A 19,893-nucleotide genomic window follows, 5' to 3' on the forward strand; every position below is an offset into this window, starting at 1 on the left:
TAAAATTATATTGTGAGAAGGTCTCTGGTAACAACTAAACCAGAAGGAGCAGGATGCTCTCTGCCATATTAGTACAATGAGCTTCTTGTTCTCAGCTATTTTGAGGCATCATTTATGTTCTGTCAACTCCAACCCCATCTTAACACAAGAAATTTGGGAAGTTTTAAATGTACATAGGAAAAATAATTTAAATGTTTTGATTTTCTAGGTAGTCCTTTGATTTTATTTTCTGGGTAACACTTGTTTTCTACTTTATACCACCATACAGGAATAAGAGATACAAACATAAATGGTATTAAAATAATGGAAGATGACACTTTCATATCTCAGTTTTCAAACTTAGAGTGTCAGAAAATGTTCAAAGGTAAGTGAGGAAACCTTGTAACACTGTCCTACTCCCAAGTTTGTAGCAGGCTGCAGGAAAGCACGCGTAACTGGTGTACAGAAAACCATCAGCATTGAGTGCTGATAAAAGGTCAAATGTTAATTAAATATTTGTTCACCTCTGTCTGGAGTCAAAGGGGCAGATTTGGGATGAAAGGATGAAAGAAATCAGTGTCTCTACACTGTGCAGGGCAGCAGTCATGAGAGGCTGAGCTGTTTTGCTGGTGTTTCAGGCACAAAGCCACTATGTGGCTATTTCTGCCTCTTGTCTCTGGGAAGATTTTGTTATCATGGTGCAGAGTGGCCCCTTGGCAATTCCTGTAGTAATTCTGGTGTGAGGTGATAGGTAAAGCCAGGCAGTGCTGTTGCTCCTGCAGACAGGGCTTTGCTCTTAGCTGTGCATAGGCATTTTAAAATATTTTTCTGCAGGCTACTGCAGGGGCAGTACCTTTTTAAATTTTAGTTCCTGTAAAAGCAGGCCTGGGGGACAGTGCAGTGCTGGCCAGAGCTGGCTGTGGTGACTGCTTGGTTGGCAACAATCCAACCCCTGCTGCTCCCTGCAGAGGTGTGGTGTTGGGGGGTGGCTGGTGGGGAAGAGGAGGCTGGAGTTGGACAGCCGTGCTCGGAGAAGGGCTGACCTCCACATGTCCCTCTGACAGGGATGATCTCGTGTTAGACTGTGGTGATCCATAGGGGGAGGAAGCAGCCAGCTCCAAGCCTCCACATCAAGGAACTTTGCTACCATAGCACCTACCCTGGTGCTTTAGCTGTTAAAGGGACTCTGGTGAGATTTTGACAATCAAAAATGTTGCAGATGAGAAGAGGTCATCTGCAAAGCCAAGAAATGAGCACAGCTTGGTGTGCACACAAGGCAGGATGGGCCAGTGCTTTGCTCTGCTCGGGCTGTACCCACTGCTTCCTGGAGGACAAAAAAGCAGCTACTTGGTGTCCCAAATCAAACTGGATTAAACCCAGGAAATGTAGCAAGTGAAACAAGCAGCTTAAATTGAACCTTGTTACACGGAAGTAGCCAGAGCGTCCCAGTGGGATTTCATTTAGTTCTCCATTTGTGAGGAGATGTGACAAGATTTTCTGCTTCTGTAGATTTGCAGATTTTCTACCAAGGCAGTAAATTCCTTAAAAGACCCACCTTTCTGCTGGTTTGTGAAAGGGAGAATATGGGAAAAAAAAAAGTTCAGCTGCCTTGCAGAGTCACCTGGAAAAACTGAGCAGAGGGGATCACAATGCCTCAGCAGCAGGACTGCCCTCAGGGGAGCTGCTCTTGGCCCCTGCGAGCACTCTGGCATGTTGATGTGAACAGCCTCCCTCACTTATGATAATGGCATTTATCACTCTTTATTTACTTTTATGATAGTTAAAGATATTTAGACATACTGCTAAGAAGGCAGAAATGCCTCTTGCTCACATTACTAGTCCTTGCTGAAAGAGGTGGGCTGTGCTCAGATGGCAGCCAGAGCTGTGGGTGCCCTGGTATTACAGAGCACTGGGTTCTCTGGGCCTGTGGGAAACTGTCCCGGGGTGCATCAGGCACAGCGTCACCAGCCAGTCGAGGGATGGGATTGTTCTGCTCTGCTCTGCTGCAGCCTCACCATGAGTCCTGTGTGCAGTTTTGCTCACTGCAATATAAAAAACCTGTTAAGCTATTAGAGAGTGTCCAAAGGAAGGTAAGGAAGATGGTGAAGGGCTTTGAGGGGAAGCCATATGAGTGGCTGAAGTCACTTGGTCTGTTCAGCCTGGAAGAGACTGAGGGGAAACCTCATTGCAGTTGCAACTTCCTTATCAGGGGAACAGAAGGGGCACTGATCTCTTCTCTGTGGTGACCAGTGACAGGACCCAAGTAATGGCCTGAAGTTGTTTCAGGGGAAGTGTAAGTTGGATATCAGAAAAAGGTTCTTCACCCAGAGGGTTTTTGAGCACTGGAACAGGTTGCCTGAGAAAGTGATCACAGCACCCTTCAGTGACAGAGTTCGAGAAGCATTTGGACAATGGTCTCAGGCACATAGTGTGCCTTTAGGTGATGGTCCTGTGCAGGCCTAACACTTGAACTTGATGATTCTTGTGGGTCCTTTCAAACTCAGCATATTCTGTGATTCTGTGAAAATAGTGCCTCTAAGTGCAAAAGAAAGAGGAATTTGGGGATCTATGTCCTAGGAAGTTTATCTAATATTTGGGACAAACTCTCTCTAGCATGTGGTGGTCAAGAGAAAAGAATCATCTCAAACTAATTTCAGTGATTATCCCACCCTGTGAAGCGTAATTAATTTGAGGGTCCAGGGGCTTTGGTCTTGCATCGAGTCCAGTTTGGTGCTTCTGCTAGCGGCAGAGGTCACGGAATGGGGGAGTGAGCCCCTTGTGCCTCCGATGGCGTCAAGCTGGCAGCAGCACTGAGTGCTTGGGAAAGCATAAAGCAGAATTGAGAAAGAATTGTGGCAGGTTGGAGGATGGGCTGGAAAATTGCCCGGATCTTTTTTCCTAGAGGTAGATGCTAACTGCAACACAGATCTGCATCAGCATGGGGGCAACAGTCTCTGCAGTTATGACCTGGGGCTTCTGAGGGTTTGTGAGGCACAAAGGTGTGTCAACAGCATCACTCTTCAGGGGAAAAAAAAGTCATGTCAGGCTGAAACTTTGTGCCTGAGAGGCACAAAGCTCCCCTTGCGCTCAACACTCACATGGTTGTAGCTGAAATATTGTCTCCTCTTTGTCCACAGCTTCCTTGGAAGTTGAGTATTTCCGTGGTCTTCTGCTTATTTCCAAATATGGATGAGCAGCAGCGCTGCAGGACTCTGACCTACAAGAAAACCTGAAACAGTGGGGTTGAACCTGTGTGTGTCGTGCAAATAAACTACAAAATACCAGACTAGTGTCGTTGCCTTAGTCAGCAAGAACAGCATTGAATGGCAGCTCGACTCAGCTCTCTGCAGCAGGATTTGTTGGTGGAGAGGATCATCCGCTGGGAAAGGCATTGCTGAAGTTTTGGGGGGTGCAAAGCTTTGGAAGGAGGCAGCTGAGCATGCAAGGGAGAGGGCCTCAGGGCACTGCGTGGAGGCTAAGCTGGGATTCAGAACTGCCACATGGGAGCAAGCAGTCTGTATCCAATTAAAAACTGGAGCAGCTCCTCTGCATGGACTGAGGACTTTTGTTCTCCCTGAAGTGGTGAGCTGGAGAGCAAGGACACTACTGGGAAGGAGCGAGAGATGTCCCAGCAGCCTCACTCTGCAAAGCCAGGGGCCATATAAATGGGGTTTATTACTTAAGGTGATGAGACTGAAAAGTGATGCCCACTACAAAAGCAGAGGACTGCAAGCTCATAATGCAACACCCAGAAGGTGAAAGCCTTGCTAGTAAAATGCTTAAAATGAGGGAATAAGGGAATTTCTGCCGAAGGAGAGGGGCTGTAGTTGCAAGGAGCTGCTGGGGTTATCACACGGACAGAGATGTTGCTGTGCCCAAAGAAAAACCTCCTCCTTGTTCAACCCACTGCGTGGACATGGTGAGCATAGGGCTCTTTTATGAAATGCCTGTTTAACACTGGGCAACACAGGATGGTAAAATCCAAGGTTGGGAGAAGCTATTCCTTGAGGAAAAAATGAATCTCTGGACATCTCCCAAAGGTGTGAGAAGGAGTGAGCTGTAACCCAGCTCCACTGCTCTGTTCTGTGTTCATCCTGTGACAGATGAAGGAGCAGAGCCAGCTCTTGCACTGGGCTAACTCCTCAAATAATTCTCACTAAAACAAACAGGCTGCCAAGCACGGGCTGAATTTTGCTGGCTTTTGTTTTCAAGTGTTCCCAGCTGCACAGCCCCTGGGTGCCAGCACAAAGCCACTTTCCCAAGCGCTGTGTCCCAGTGTGACATTCAAACGCAAGAAGCACGGAGACTTTGCTCCTCCCTCTCCTGCTCTTTCCTTCACCTGGGTTAGATGGCTGCAGGTCGGTGGCCACACTGGGCTCAAGGTGTTCTGGTAGCTCCTGGATTGGGTAAGACAGAGGCATTTCCAAGAGCACTCCCAGGCAGGATGAGAAGCCTGGGGCAGGAAGGGAGCAGCCCTACAGCTCTGCTTCACACCACCCCACTGAGCCAGGGGACACCCATGGAGCATCCTGGCATGCAAGCAAAAAGCTTCTGACTTTGGCCCAATGCCAGCTTGTGCTGGGAAAACTGCTCCTGGAATCAACAAGGAGGGGAACTGAGGTGGGATTCTCCCTGTCCCCCATTTCCCTCTGCAGTTGGAAGCAAATCTGAGATCTGGGGGCAAACCCATCCTAGGAGGGGGCTGTGATCTGGCCCAGTGGGATCCTGGCAGGACATCTCAAGGGCTGTGATTGCTGAGCTGGTGGACTTGTGTTCCACTGCTGCCACTGCCCCAACACCTGGACAGGAATTTTTTTACTGTGGAATTTTGGGTCTGGCTGGCTGCTTGGGCAGATTGGGCTGCAGCATCCCCAAAACATTTCTCTGAGGGGGGCTGTGTGGTTGCAAACACTGCTTTTAGATGATCCATCACCAAATTCAGCATCCAACCCCCACTTATTCCTCTAGGAGGAACTTGTAGATCCCATCTACAACGGGATCAGCCTTTGTAGACTTTTAGAGACCTGATCGCACCTACAGCCTGTTTCTCTCCATTCCTATGGACAAAGCCTGGAGCCACTATGGAGTGTGATGTGCCAAATCCCAGCCCCCAAAACACAGTGTCTGGCACTGACAGAGCAGGAGGTGCAGCCAAACCACCAAATTCGAAAATGAGCTGTCTCATGGCACCTCTGAAATGGGATTTTTCTACCCTTGTTCAGCTCTCTGCTACTTGCAGCTACCCCGGCGCTGGGCCACCCTGGTGCAGGCTCTTGGACTTAGCCCATCCCTTCCAGCCAGCCCAGCACCCTGCTCCAGGAGGGGCGAGGAGTGCATCCACACATAGGCAGAAGATCAATCCAGCTGATAATTTGGCACTCAGCATGGAGAAATGACAGCAGAAAAGTTGAATGCCAGCATTTTATTGAAGATCTTGTGTGTTTTTAGCAGCCAGTCAATATTTTGTCTTAATTCTTATGTAGTTTCCCTTTGTTCTTCGGTACTTTTTTCTTCATTCTTTAGTATTTTTTCTTTGGTTTCCTGTGGGGTTTGTATGTTCTTCTGCATTTCTTCTCGGATCTCCTGTATTTTTTCTTTAATGTTCTGTATTTTTTTGTTGAAGTCCTGTACTTTGTTGTTACGCATTTTTATTTCATTCTCTGTTTTTAGTTCATGCTTCTGTATTTTTTCTTCATTCTTTGGTATTCTTAATTTATTTTGCTGTATTTTTTCTTTGTTTTTATGTATTTTATCTCTGAGCTCCTGTATTTTTTCTTTGCTTGTCCATAGGTTTGTTACATTCTCTTTTTGTACTTCATTCTTCCTTCTTTTCCCTTCAGTCTCCTCTAGTGTTTGTTTCTTCATCTGTATTTTCACTTCTTTCTTCCGTATATTTTCCTTGATCTTCTCTATTTTTACTTTGTACTCCTGTATTTTTATTATTCTGTATTTTTTCTGATTTCCTGCATTTCCTCTTCAGCGCACTTAATTCTTTTTTTGACCGCCTGCATTTTCGCTTCAATCTTCTGTAATTCTTCTCTGTATTTCTGTATTTGTCCTTCGTTCTTCATGTTTTGTTCGTCATCCATCTCACTAGCACTGTCATCCGCAAAGCTCAGTTTCCCCATCACGGCTCCTACCTCCTCAGTCGCTGGGGCAGCCGCGGTGCGAGTCGGAAATGAGAGATTTCAGGCAAAAACTGACCACAGCTAACGGACACCTGCGGAGGGAGCCGCGGGACGGGCTGCTGCCTTCCCGGTGGGTTGAGCACGCCCAGGCCCGGCTCCTCGCGTTCCAGGCACCGGCGCTGGCTCGGCAGTGTCGCCCTGCGCGGCTGTGGAGTCGCCAAGGCCACTGAGGGGATCCGGCGGCCGTTGAGGGGCTGCGGAGCGGCTGAGGGGGTCCGGGGCCGCTGAGGGGTGGCGGGGTCCCCAGAAAGGCTGCGGGATCACCGAAGGGCTGCCGGACCGCTAAGGGGGTGCAGGAGCCCTGAGGAGCGGCGGGGGCCGTCGAGGCCGTACAGCCGCGGGGGCCCCTCCGCTGACGCCTCGTCCTCCTGAGGCGGCAACGGCCGGGGCGGAGCCACGGCGCGTGCTGGAGGAGGGGCCAGGACGGACCACGCCCCCTCACCGGGAAAGGGTCGCGTCCCGCTGAGGTGACGTCACGGGCGGGCTGATTTGCATACGCCGTGCGTGCCGCGGGGTGGGCGGGCGGACGCCGGAGGTGGCGGATCCAAGATGGCGCCGTGCGGACGTGTCCGGAGCCGCTGCCCGGGCCCGGCGCTGCTCCTGCTGCTGGCGCTGGCGGCGCGGCCGGCCGTGCCCAGCCCTGCCGTCGGCGTTGCCGGTCCCGGCGGTGCCCAGCCCGGAGTGGGGCAGCCGGCGGGGCCGGGCGCGGCTGCCCCGCGGAGTGCCCGCGGCGGCGGGTCGGGCAGCGGGTGGAAGCTGTCGGAAGAGGCGGTGTGCCGGGAGGACGTGGTGCGGCTCTGCTCCAAACACAGCTGGGCCAACAACCTCGCCGTGCTCGAATGCCTGCAGGACGTCCGCGAGGTGAGGGTCGGGCCCGGGGCCGGGCCGGGCCTGCCCGCGGCGGCGAACAAAGAGCGGGGTCCGCGCCCCGCCGCGCCTCCGCCCCGCGTTTCCCTCATGGTTTGTTTTAAAAATCGGAGTTTGCGCTGCGGAGCATCGTGAGGGCAGCCAGCTGTCTGCGGGGTGGCCGTGAGGGCTCCGGAGTGCTTCGTCTGCACCTCGGGGCTCGGCGCTGCCGCCCGCGCAGCGCCCTGCGGGCAGGGAGAGCTCTCGGAGGGACGGCTTTGTGCTCCGCGCTGCTGCCTTGCGGGGTTATTCCTTCCTGGAGGTCTGGAGCCCGCCCAGCGCCCAGTGCAGGCGCCGTACTCGTTGCAGCAGTGACCTGAGGAGATGGTCTTTTTTCCGCGTTTGGGTTCCAATCTTCGCCTAGAACTCGGCTGCGGAGGCGGCTGCTTTCCAGTCCTCGGCTGTGCGCGTATGAAACTCGATATATAATCATTAGATTTAGTTAACTTTATGGGCAGGTTAACGGGGCAATCTGTGGCGTTCCCAAACATCTGTCGTGAGCGGTTTTAAGTCCAGTTCAAGAAAAAACTGAGTTGTTACCTCTGAGTCTTCCAGCTCCATCTTTTCATTCATTCCTGGGCTCAGTTTGAAGCAGCCTTTGGGGGACGTGCCTTTGATGAGCTGTCCTGGTCTTGAGGTCTGTGTATTCTTGGCTTCTGTGCTGTAGAGTCCAGGAATGCCAGGCTGGGTCAGTTTTAATGGTGTTTTGCCCAATAGGGAATGCTATTAGGAAAAACCTGGGCTTGTTTCCTCTCCGTTATTATGGGGACAGCAGATGGCAGTGGCAATGGTTACTCTGATCGAGGGGAGTTTTGAACTAGTAAGTGTCAGTGATTACTTCTGGCTTAAAATGCAGAGCTAATTTAGATTTTATTCTAACTTCATGTTTTAATTTTGGACGGGTAGTTAGTAAGACACTCGTGGTAGGTGTTTTAGATGAGTCCTGCTGCAACATCTGTCACAGTTATGAAACGCTCCTATATGTGCTTTATGAATAACTTGCCCCTTGCAGTTTCTTTCACCTGTCTGGGATCTTTTGGCCCCCTTTTAGGGAGGCATCCTGTCTGAGGGGATTTCGGAAGCTGACCTCACAGGCAGCGGCTCACAAGCTGCCAGCCTGCCAAAAAGGCAAGCTCTTGTTCCTTTCTTTCTAGTTGCATAGCCCCTCCCTATTCTTTTCATAGTTCCAGTGCTTGTTGGTTTTCTGCCATTTTAGCGAGGTGAACCCCTTTGTGGTCTAGTTTATCGGTTTTCTGCTGGAATAGTTTTGTCATTTTTCTGAGTTAAAGCACGAGGCGGGGTGAGTGCAGGGGTGGTACACAGGGCTGTGGAGGGAGAGGGAAAAGATCAGATCAAAGATGAAGGAATGTTTTGCATCACGCTTTGTTTTCAGCAAGTACAAACCTTTATGTTGATTCTGCGTATCTCCTGAGAGCTCCACTCTTTGGATGTTATGTCTGCTTGTGGTTTTCCTCTTCCCATTCCTAAGCCTGCCTTGATGTCAGTAGTTTGCTGGCTGTTGGTCTTGTCTAGCTGTAGTGCTGCCTGATGCCCAGTGCCAAAGGTGGATTTTTTCCTGGGTGACATCCCAGGCATCAACAGGACACCTCAGGGCTGTTTTGGATTGAGTTTTCTCTCTGAAGGTGCCATGCTGTGGCCTTGTCCTTATTTGTCTGTCAGCCTGCAAAGAGCACTGTCAGCTGGTCTTAACCCTCAACAGTTTGCCACAGCAGTAACACCGATGTGATGGGCTGCATCCTGAGTGAAAATGACTTCGCAGGGTACTGCTCTGAGGAATTAATGAAAATAGCTGACTTCTGTGTATCCCTACTGTTTAACACTTGATATTTCGACTGTGAAGAGAAGTCTTGATTTGTAAACATTGGGTAGCATTTTAGCTGATTGGGAATGGGTCAGATGTTGTCTCAGACGTTTCCTGTGCGTTGGAGATGACAGCAGAGGAAATAAGTGACTTATTGGCTGTTGATATAACTTTTACCTTCGACTCTAGACGTCTGACTGTTTGTTTGGACGTTTTAAAATGGGTGAGGATCTAGTCTGAGTCATACAGCCCACTTAAAACCAGTCAGGCTATAGTAAATGGAGATTTGGGGGAGTTGTTTGTGTTACTGCCAGTGAGGACAGTGTGTGGACACTGCTGCAAGTAGCAGCTAAGATTTTTATATGCATTTAGGCTGCAGAAGCCACCTTTTTCTGTAGGTGTTTAGGATAATCTTACTTTCTCATAAGCAGTGTTTCTCTGCAGTGGAGAAAATTCAGTTTGAAATGGGGAGTGTTACTATGAGGATTATCCACTGACTTTTCTTAGTGTGATACAGGTAGTCTAGGACACTTCTAAATAAGAATAACCAGGAGAAACAACTACTTGAAACGTTCCTTTTGACTCCATAAAATTTAGAGAAAAGAGAAGCTGTGCTTGTTTCGTTAGTCAGTGTGAATGCAATCACATGGTTTCAGTATCTGCTGGTTTCTAGGTGTGGATGTCTTTGAAGTACATCCTCCCTTGCTTTCATTGGGTAGTTCTGAATCTAAAGGAACAGGAGTGTTGAGTCAGTGGTTGACTGGTACAGGAGCCCAACTTGTAAGGCAAATGTTGAAGCAGTTTAACACAGGTATTTAGTAAAGAACAGTCTGACACAAAGAAAATAGTAAAATAAAAACCAAACTCCACACCCAAAATCCTACACAACTGGAAAAACCCACCCAAACCAGGCCCCCAAGATAGTAAATTTTAAAGTTTTGGTTTTGAGAGGTTATTTGTAGACTGTCAATTTGAAGCGTTATGAAAAAGGTTATTTAAGCACTATCTATTTTTAGAATTCTTGAAGAAAAAATAGTCAGTGATAAAATACACTTTTAATCACTGGTTTTTCCACTGAGTCAAAGAAATGTTTAATTAATGTAGTGCAGAGTCCTCTTTCCTTTTGTAGTAGAAGGATAGGAATGATGCTCCTGGATTGGAGAGGGAAATGGTCATCATCAGAGCTACTCAGCTTAAACATTTTTGACCACAGTCAGAAAATAGAATAAACCTTTTTGTTTTTTTTTTTTTTTTTCCCCCTGCATTTTGCACATGAGTTAACTTCCTTCTAGTTAGAACTATTCATGCACTGGATATATTACAGTTTTGAGTGACTTAAATTTTGTCATCAAGGTTTTAATTATTACTCACATAATTCTATGTTATGATATAAAAAGAGTAGAATGGGGTAGTGTATACATATATTTTTTAAAATTATGTTTTAAAAAAGTGCTTCTTTCCTGAAAGGATTCAGGCTGTGAGCCTGTTTCTGGAAGGAAACAGAGAGCATTCAGGGCTTGCATTTCATGAGCATAGGCTGCAGCCTTTAAGCGCTTTTTTTGTGGGTTGCCTGTTAAACTGATTTGCGTGGTGGTTAAAGTATAAATAAACCCATGAAATATTAATATATTTGCTAGCTAACGATTTTTGCTTGATTCCTAATGATTTGCATTTGAAGCATGACTGAGTTGTTGAATTTGAGGTGAGAAACATTAAAAGGGATAAAAATTATCTTAACCAGTGTGGTTCTCTTACCTGGTTTACTAGTGGAGCATAATTTTACTCTTAGAACCTACACTACGTCTGGTTAATTGGTGAGTGAATTTGATACCATAATTGTTGAACATTGTCCTTATAAAGATTGTGCAATATTTAAAGCATGATATTGTTCTGTATAATGTTAATGCATTATAGGCTAAGTATTTTTTTCTAAGATCAAACAGTTGTGGTTAAGATGGGATTAGAGATGAAAGTTTTGGCCTCCTTCTACTTTCTTCCTCCTGAGTGGTTCTGTTTCTTTGGTAACACCTTTATGGCAAAGACAGTGTAATTGAGCTTTAATGTGCTGCCTTCTGGAAAAATTAGAACTCTCTTAGTGTTGTGGATTGGATTAAGAGCAAAACAAGTTATCATGAAGGCTGTGTATTTCAAGAATAATATTTTTCCTGTTATTTCTGAATTGTAGTTAGTGTAAAAGGCCAGAAAATTCATCTGATGTGACTTAATGGACTGGGGAGCTTGTACCATTTGATGGGCTGGCAGCTGTCATATTTCTTCCATTTAAATGTTTGATTCCTTACTCTGTTTGTACCTGAGCTCCTTAAGTGATCTGATAAAATAGTGTCGGTGTAATTACTTGTTTTAAAATTATAGATGGAAAATAGAAACCAGACAGTAATGCTTGCTTGGAATTTTCATGGGTTATACTGTAACTGTAGGAAAAGTTGTGTGCGTTCAGTCCCTGTCCTGGTTCTCTAGTGTTTCTACCATTCTGGTAATTGGATTGGAAATGTAAAGGCTTCCCTGAAGCTTTTTGCTTGCACTGAGGTAGATGAATGTGATCTGTCACAATAGCTCATTTTTTTAAATTTTATTTTTCCTCTTTTTATCTCCCTAATTTATTGAGTTAAAGGTCAAAGGTTTTGTTTTGACTCGACATATGACATTATGTTATATTTTAGCATGTACTCCTGTTATTCCATCTCTTTGTTTTCCCGTGAACAGGTGGAGGCTGGCATTTAAAGTACCCTTTTTGAGAAGCCTCATTTGTGGCAGCAAATGACTGGCTACCTGTCCAGAGCTGTATGTAATTAAGGGCTGTGGATTAAACATAGTGTGAGGGTAGGCTAGTTCTTAGGAAATGCAAGTGGTGAAGACTCTCCTGACAGGATTGAGCATCTCTTTCAGCACTTAGGGGTTTTCTTTCCCCAAATCTCCAGGCATTCTCCCTGGCCTTCAGGTGAGCTGTTTTAAGTAACTGACTGTTTAAGTTTTAAAAAACTGCCTGTTTATTGGATTGATAAGTCCATGGCTGTAGGTTGGAGGCTGTTCTGATTCTCTGATCATTGCTATTGCAAAGGAGCAGGCAGTTAATATTCCAGAGGTGCTCTTACAGTGCCTACAGCATTATCATCTGGTTCAGATACCAGCACTCAAAGGGTTGGATTTTTTAAAGGCAATGATCAGAAACCTGAAAGATGTACCTTAAGCCTTGCCAAGGGCTTTGCTTACGTTTTCCCTTCTTTCTATGGGATATTGACCTGGTGATCATTCACAATCTGAAAAGGACACAGGAGTTTAAGAACTGTTACATTCCTGAGAAAAATAAAAGGAGAATTCTTACCAATATAGTTGGAGTTGAGCTAACTTAAGGGTAAAATGTGTTGCAATTTTAAGAGATTGAGTTTGTTATTGCTCTGTAGCTGGACTCTATGAGTTGAAGCCTGTGACATCTGAATTAGAAATTTTCAGATACCATTCTGTCTTAAATGGAATTTAATGAAGAATTTACAATGCTTTGTGGTAGATGCAAATTAATTTGAATGGTCAAGATAGTCCCTCCTGCTTTTAAAATTTTAAAATGAAATGGAAGATGGACTGTCCAATCAGTGGAAGAGAATGGCTGGACCCAGGAGAAAGGATTGATAGGATTAAGTTTTGAAAAGCACATGACAGGAAAAGCACAACAGGAAGGCAAGGCTGGAGCACTGAAGGTTTTTCTCCTGAGGCTTGGCTTCTTACCTGAGATTAGCTGCATTTCTGTTCTGAGGTTGTGTTTTCCCTTGTGTTTGGATAGTGTAAGCCCGGTTTCCTCCTGGCTTTTGTAGTTAAGTCTTAAAGTAAAACACTAAATATACTTTAAAAGTTTGATTTGTTTTTAGGTTGGTTACTTTGGCATCAGCCTTTGGCTTCATCTCAGGGTGTAGCAATATTTAAAAGTGCTCTTTTCTTCTTGGTGAAGCCCTGTGTGAGCTGAATACAGGGGAAGATGGTCTCTCTCATTCCAGGTACTGGACTGGTTGTGTTGTGAACAGAGCATTGAGCACAGGTTCTTAGCTCCCCATATCCCTAGCTGCACTTTTTCTTATCAGAGAGAGTTACTTCTGTGGTTTTTTGGGGGATGGGTTTGTTTTTCTTAATTCTGTGCTGCTCTTGGCACGCTGGTACTTGTGGTAGCTGGTTGTGTATCAGTTTGGCCTGGGATGTTTGGCTCAGTAAAAGAGATTATCTTACAGGTCTGCTTCCTCCAGCAAGCTGGCACTGCTGGCCTGTTGTGGCTCAGCATACCAAGGAGAAAAGGAGTGGAAATACAAGGGAACAAATGAAGTTCAATGCAGGCTGTGCAGCCTGGGCTTGGCTCATGGTGCAGTGAGAAAGCCATGTTAGGGGGAGGTGATTTACTGAGCCAAATAGCTGAATATATTGCAAAGCAAAGACTTGGTCAGTTGTTATAGTAGAGACAGATACAGCTAGGTTGTGTTTTGCACGCACTCTCTTCTTCCTTTGTGCTGGAGGAAAGGAGATCTCTACGGTGCTGCTTTGGGTTGTCATGGTTGGAACAGAATGTTTTGAAGAGGGATTATTCTTGGCAAATGAAGCGCTCTATTTGTTTTCTAGTACAGAGATGACTAGGTGTTCTTTATAGTGTAGCTTTCCTGCATACGTGCACCACTTTTCCAGTGGATTCTGCTTCTTTGGTCTTTGGGAAGTGCACACTTGCTTTGGAAAAAGCTTTGCAGTTATTCTTCCTAATAATATACCCCAAAGAATTAGGTGAATAAAAGGTCTAGGTAATTGCCTTTTTGCTTGAAATCTTGCTTTAAAATAGTTTTCTTCTTTTTGATCTTCTGACTAATTCAGTTTTAAAGTCTGTGAAGTTGGTTGCTATGGCACTAAAATTTTTCAATTCTGTTAGCTGATAATTTTCTATCATGGTATCATGGGATACCTTGATTTTCTGGATGTTCAGTTCATCAGTATCCATCACTGCATTAGGTGAAGAGCAGAGATCCTACTTTCCCTGGGTACCAGCTTGTGGCATAATTGCAACCTTTTTTCATCAAGACAGGAGATGAAAACCCATCCTGTTCCATTTCTGAGCAGGGGTAGCATTCATAAAAACTGTCCTGGAATGCTGGTGTCTGAGTGTCTGCATGTCTGAGCTGAGGAATCTCCTTCAGAAGTTAGAGGTGTCTTTTTTTCTCTGTGCTGTCTTTAGGGGTTTTGTGCATGAGCTTATTTAATTTTTTTCCTTTAGATAAGTGTGTCTTGTAGATCTTACAGCTTTGTGAGCTTAGATTTTGTTTCACCTGGTAGCATTAGAGTGTATTTCTTGTTTGTGATGTTTACAATTTTGCCTTAAACTGAACACCTGATGCCTTTAGCAAGAGTAGGCTAAAGACTAATGGTACACATGGAATGTCCCTCTTGCCAAGTAACACCATAGGGAACAGTGACCATTGTCATGCAGGACAGAAATTACTATTTGCTACATTTGTTAATTTATTTTTATTTTTTTTTTTTAAATCTTTGGCTGAAGCAATGCATTGCTGAGAATTGCTGACGTGGCAAAAGGTAGTTAATGTAATAAGCTTTCCTGGTTTCTCTACATATCTGAAGTATTTTTCTCCTTTCCAGTTAGTGGTAGAAGTGTGTGCTCTTTTGTGAAAAACTTCTTGTAGTTTCCTTAGTTGATTCTCAGGAGTTTTGAGTCTCTTTTAGAGAATACAAGTGGTTATGCTGATGTAATTAAGTGCTTATATGTATATAACAGTGTGGGTTAATACCAAATAGCTCTTACAGCCCTGCTGTGCAAAATCTGTCAGGCAAATGTGCTGTCTTTTGTTTAAAAAAATAATGACTAGCTTAATCTGGTAGCAAGTTTGCTGTCTAGATCTTTTGAATCTTTATAGGAAGCTCACCAGCCTTCATCATGCTCAGTAGTTTGCTAATTGAGGCTTTCTTTTCTAGACTGTTCTGTTATTGCAGGGTAAAATACTTTGCACCAAGTGAACTGCGTAACAAACTCAGCAGAGCATGCATTCTTCTAAGTGTTGAAGTAATTGCTCCATACAAAGGTTTTGATGGAATTAAACAAAAGACAACAAACCCAAACCTACTTGGCTTGTAGACTTTCTGTGACAGTCCAGACTTGATCTGAGCTGGGTCAACTTTTGTTAGGCTGTTCTCAGCTGAGTTGTAATAAGATCTGGAAGAAGCTTGCAGTAAGCTCTTTCCTTATCAAGTTGATTTTTTGAAATATATATCTGTCTCTGTGGCCTATCTGTATATGTCCCTACATCAGAAAAACTTAACTACTTTCAATGAAAATCACTGCAATGCTGCAGTTGTCATAATTTGTAATGGGAATTCTTCATGAGACTGCAGTCCTTCAGCTGTGTTCATGGTGATCTAAACAAATCAATATTAATGTGATCCTCTTGTAAAATTCAGACAGGCTTGTCAAAATTGTCTCCATTTATACAAGGGCCTGATTAACTGCAGGTGCAGAGAACTGTTGACTCTAGTTTTATTTGTCAAGCATTTTGTTTTGTTATTCACTTACGACATTGTGTTGACTTGGATGCTTTTTTGGTCATAGAATTATAGAACCACAGGGTGGTTGGAAGGGACCTTAAAGCTTGTCTCATCCCAAGCCCCTGCCATGGACACGGACACCTTCCACTAGATCAGGTTGCTCCCAGTCCCTGCAAGAATTCCAGGCATGAGGTGTCCACAAATTCTCTTCAACCAACAGCCCCAATTCCTTTCTTGACTTTTCCTTTTGAACTGCTTTTAGGGACACAGTATATTTTTTGCTTCAACATCTGAGATGTGTGAGGGGTGATCTCTCACTGTGACGCAGGTATTCAGATTTGTGGTGACATCTGTCTTAACTCGCTGAAGCCTGTAGAGCAGACTCTGCAGCAGAGGTCAGAGATTTTGTGAATGTAGTAGCATTGCTTATTTTTTTAACTGGAGGCTTCCAGGCAGTGGTCAGCAGCCATCTTCACTTGTTTCTGATCAGTTGTGTGAAGCAACACCAGGTTTTAAAGCCAAAAAAGAGAAAAGGCTTAAACAGTTTTTTATGTTGTAAATCTTCCCTGCATTTTTATGAAACACAGTACTGGAATGGGATTCCCATGGTGAATGCTTGTTCTGTCTCTAGGAATCACCTGGGAAGGTGTGCTTCTAGGGAACATTTCCCTCAACTGATTCACATCTCTAAAGATGTACACTCATTTTAATGTTACTGTTAATAGCCTTAATTAGATGTACATGTCCTACTAGCTGTAGGAATGGTGGGATTCTGCACTTCCCTCACAGAATACAAAGCTTTGCAGTCTTTTGTGTTTTTTCTTTGTGGTCTGTGCTTTAGCAGGCATCAAACATATGGTGAACCATCACTGATAATACTCACCTCTGACTCCAGAAATAGCAGCATTGTGTCAGGTAGAGTTGCCTGGAATAATGCAGGGTTTGTTCCAGTTCGGGCACTCGGCAGCGTGGCTTGAGCTTGTCCACAGCAAATCCTTCTCACATGCTCTGAGGCTATGTTGGCTTCCTATCCATGAGCAACTCACAGGTAAGGCTTACACAAAGGGGAAAAGCATACAGCAAACCACAAACTACAGGGTTTTTGGTTTCCCTCCCCTCCCCTAGGCATTTGTGACAACTTCCAGCATCCTCGTGTATAAAACCATAGTCTAAACTTGTTCTGCTGGGGAGGGTGCTGATGGAATTTAAATTCTTCTCTTTGTATGTCAACTCTTCCCAAAGTAATTTCCCCAAATACTTTCCTCCCTCAAGGCATTCCAGTGAAACCCATCATAACTTTGTTATGCTCTCCAAGATTTAGTAAATGTTATCCTCTAATGTCAGTTTTACTCACTGGGGTTCACAGTATCTCAGTCTTAGAATCCTTGAAAAAGACATTTTCTGAAAACTTTCTCAGAATGCTGGAGAGCTCAGGTAGGCTGTGTGGTGCTGGCATGAAGCTGGGAGGAGGATTCAACTTGAATTTCTCTGTTGTATAGTGAAAAGAGAAAATGAGAATCAGTGCTCCAGTCACTTCACCTGCTGGATTTTGTCCCACCACAGCTGTGTTGTCCAGTGTGGTGTCTGGATTAGTTTAGGGAAAATGGAAGAGGCAAAATGTTTCTATTGCTTAGGGTTGTACATCATGAAATAACTTTAAAAGCATGCCAGGATATTGTTGTCATCTTAAAGTGATCACTGCCTAGGAGATCAAAGTTTTAGGTTAAAAAAAATTCCTCTCTGTGAGCCTAATATGAAGCTATTTAAGCAAGAATGGTTAAAAAGGAAGATATTAAGAGAAGGCTGCAGAGTAGCTTAGAGGCTGTTAGACATTACAATATTGGAGAACCTTTGTATATCTTAAAATCTTTGTCTCAAGTTGTTAGGTATTGTATTATTTAATGCACTGTGATTGTTATGATTTTAAATTGGGCCAGTAGAGTCTTTCTGAACTGAACTTCTTTCCTCAGGAGCCATTTAAAATAAATTTGTGGAGGCTGGCTAATACTATGATCCACTAGTTTAGGAGCCAATGTTGCTGAAAGTACTTCTAAATAGCCCTTTTGGGCTTTGGTATGGTTTTCTAAGTTCTTTTTTTTGTATGTTGCACACTTTCCATAGCATTAAAAGCTGTAAAATATGTCAAGAAGCCATGTTTGAAGAGTATCTAAAATAATGCCTCAAAGCCATCAAAACACTTCGCATGAGTAAAATTTGGGCAGTGTGAGTAGAGTGCTGTTTGCTCCCACATTTGTAGAGCTCGTTGCTTTGTTCTGCCTTCTTTTGGGTTTGATCCTTTGGTAGCACTTTACACCTGAATCCAAGCCTGCAGCCATGAGCTTCTTTCTAGTGAGTCTGAAGCCATTTGGACAGGGAAGCTGCTTGTGTTGTTAGGAGATGAGCATCTTTATTGGAGGAGGTTGGGGAAGATGGAGAATTGAACAGCACAGCCACTTCCCCAGTCATGAAGCTACCTGGAAACAAAGGTATGGACAATGATGTCAGGGTTATTCTCTCCTGGAAGCTGCTGTGTAGAAGCTGAGAGGATCCAGTCACAGGCAGACAGTGCTCTTTGCTGTTGTTTTTCAGCTGGGACTCTTGCTTCCCATGGGATACTAGAGCAGTAGGCTTGTGTTGTGCATCTGAGCCTGTACCCATCATTAATAGCCAAGGTGGACACTGTTCTTGTTTGGTTGTTGTTTGTTCTAGCTTGGAATTTTTCTTATCATTCAAATGAACAATCCAAAGCTATGCTAGTCAAGTCATCTAATTAAGACTTTCAAAGCAAGGTACAGGAACAATCATTCCAGCTTGTTCTTGTGTGGGGGAAGTACGTATTTTCATAGAAATAGAGTAAGATTCCTCATAACACAGATAAAATCACAGGATTGGTGGTGATGGTGAAAGCGGTAGCTGGAAAAAAAAAAACATTTTGCAGAAAAGAGGCTTTGGTTAGAATTTCTTGGATCCCATGGCATATTGCTGGGATTTTGACCATAGAAGTATTTATCTTGAAGTTCCAAGGTTTTAGGTTGGACATGGTAACAGCAGGAAGATGTTGCCTTCCCTGGAAGAGGTACATGATCAAGTAAAACCTCCAGAATAAAGTTGACTTGGAGAGTATAGAAATCCTTTCTGTCCTGGAGTTCCAGGCAGTGGTAGCCGCCCTGTTGCTGCAGCACGTCTTGCACCTTGCTCTGAGGATTGCCACAGCCCTGGTGTGAGCAGGAGACCAACTTTCACATCAGTTATCATTCCTGTGGAGTTACCTGTAGAGCCATCCAGTTTGCCTGGGTGAGAAGTGTGTCAGGTTCCTGTGACACTTTGGGAGCTGCTGTTTCAAATAACTGTGCTTTGGTTTCCTGAGCTACCGTACTTGGCAGCAGTGGAATGGTGCACAGGCTGCAAGCGTGGGCTGACAGCGAGTCTGTCTCCCTGCCCTCAACAGAGGTGAGGTTTGGTTGAGTTTGTTGTTTTTTGTTTTTCAGTATGATGTGTTCCGTAACAATTGAGCTTTGCCCCTGCAGTCTTGGGAATGAGTGGCATCTCTTCTTAATTGTGAGCAGATTGCATTGGGGTTTTTTTTTAATTAGTCTCTCACCTGACTGATTCTATAATTCTTTGTTTGTTCTTCCTTACAATAAAAGATATGCACATGTTTAACATTCACTTGGAAGACTTCCTGTATCAAAAGATAACAGGACACTGGGCGTCAATCTGAGTTACTTGATATTCCACATCCTTACTTAGAGTCTGTTGCTAGCTTTAATCCGTGAAAAAAGCTTTGTAAAAATATGGAACAATTTCTTTTGCCTGTAGCATTTCAGAGTCTTAAAAACATTGTGGGATTGAAATGGTGCTTCATCCTTCTTTTAGAGCAAATGTGCTGCATATTTTAGTCCAAAAGGAATTTTAGGACTAAAAGAGTAGTAATTTGCTATTTCTGTATGAAAATGCCTGAGGCTGTCATGAAACAGAAGTGTGGAGTAGGATGTTACTGACCTGAGGAGTGTATTTGTTCTTAGTTTTGATATTCACATGCCTGGTAAATATTTGGGATTTGATTGCCATAGGCATTCTTCTTTCCAGAAAACTGCAACGACTCCTTTTAATGCGACAGATACACCCTGGGAATAGTTGTGTAGGAGGGAAGGGGCACACGCAGCCTGTCCTCAGATTCTCTAGACGATGTGTCTTGCCAAGTTTCTGGCAAATGTTTATGAAGTTGCATGTAACCTGCAGCAGTCAATGGATCTGCTTGGGAGTGTAAGAGCCTCAGGTATGTGTGTGATGAATACTGCTCATGGCTTTGGGAATTCTGCAGTGCTCCCTTGGCTGTAGCACTGTGGATGCATTTGGGTAGTTTTATCAATGAAACTCCCTGTTGAGAAGAAAGTGCTTGCTGAGGAAAACAACAGATAAAGTTACCAAAATAACCCTTGATCCCTGGAGACCTGCTGG

General features: G+C 44.6%; 1 protein-coding gene across 1 annotated transcript in view; it reads left to right on the top strand.

The window, feature by feature from the left end:
• Positions 1–6,710: 6,710 nt before the first annotated feature.
• Positions 6,711–19,893, top strand: part of GLG1 (golgi glycoprotein 1) — an 83,077-nt gene continuing 69,894 nt past the window's right edge. The window contains exon 1 of the mRNA XM_066194435.1: positions 6,711–7,028. Within this exon, the coding sequence (XP_066050532.1) occupies positions 6,717–7,028 (312 nt within the window). The 5' untranslated portion in view covers positions 6,711–6,716. The remainder of the gene's footprint in view (positions 7,029–19,893) is intronic.

Source organism: Chamaea fasciata, unplaced genomic scaffold, assembly GCF_029207755.1.
Source record: "Chamaea fasciata isolate MVZ Bird 193981 ecotype frontalis unplaced genomic scaffold, bChaFas1.0.hap1 SCAF_12, whole genome shotgun sequence".
Classification (NCBI taxonomy): Eukaryota; Metazoa; Chordata; class Aves; order Passeriformes; family Sylviidae; genus Chamaea; species Chamaea fasciata.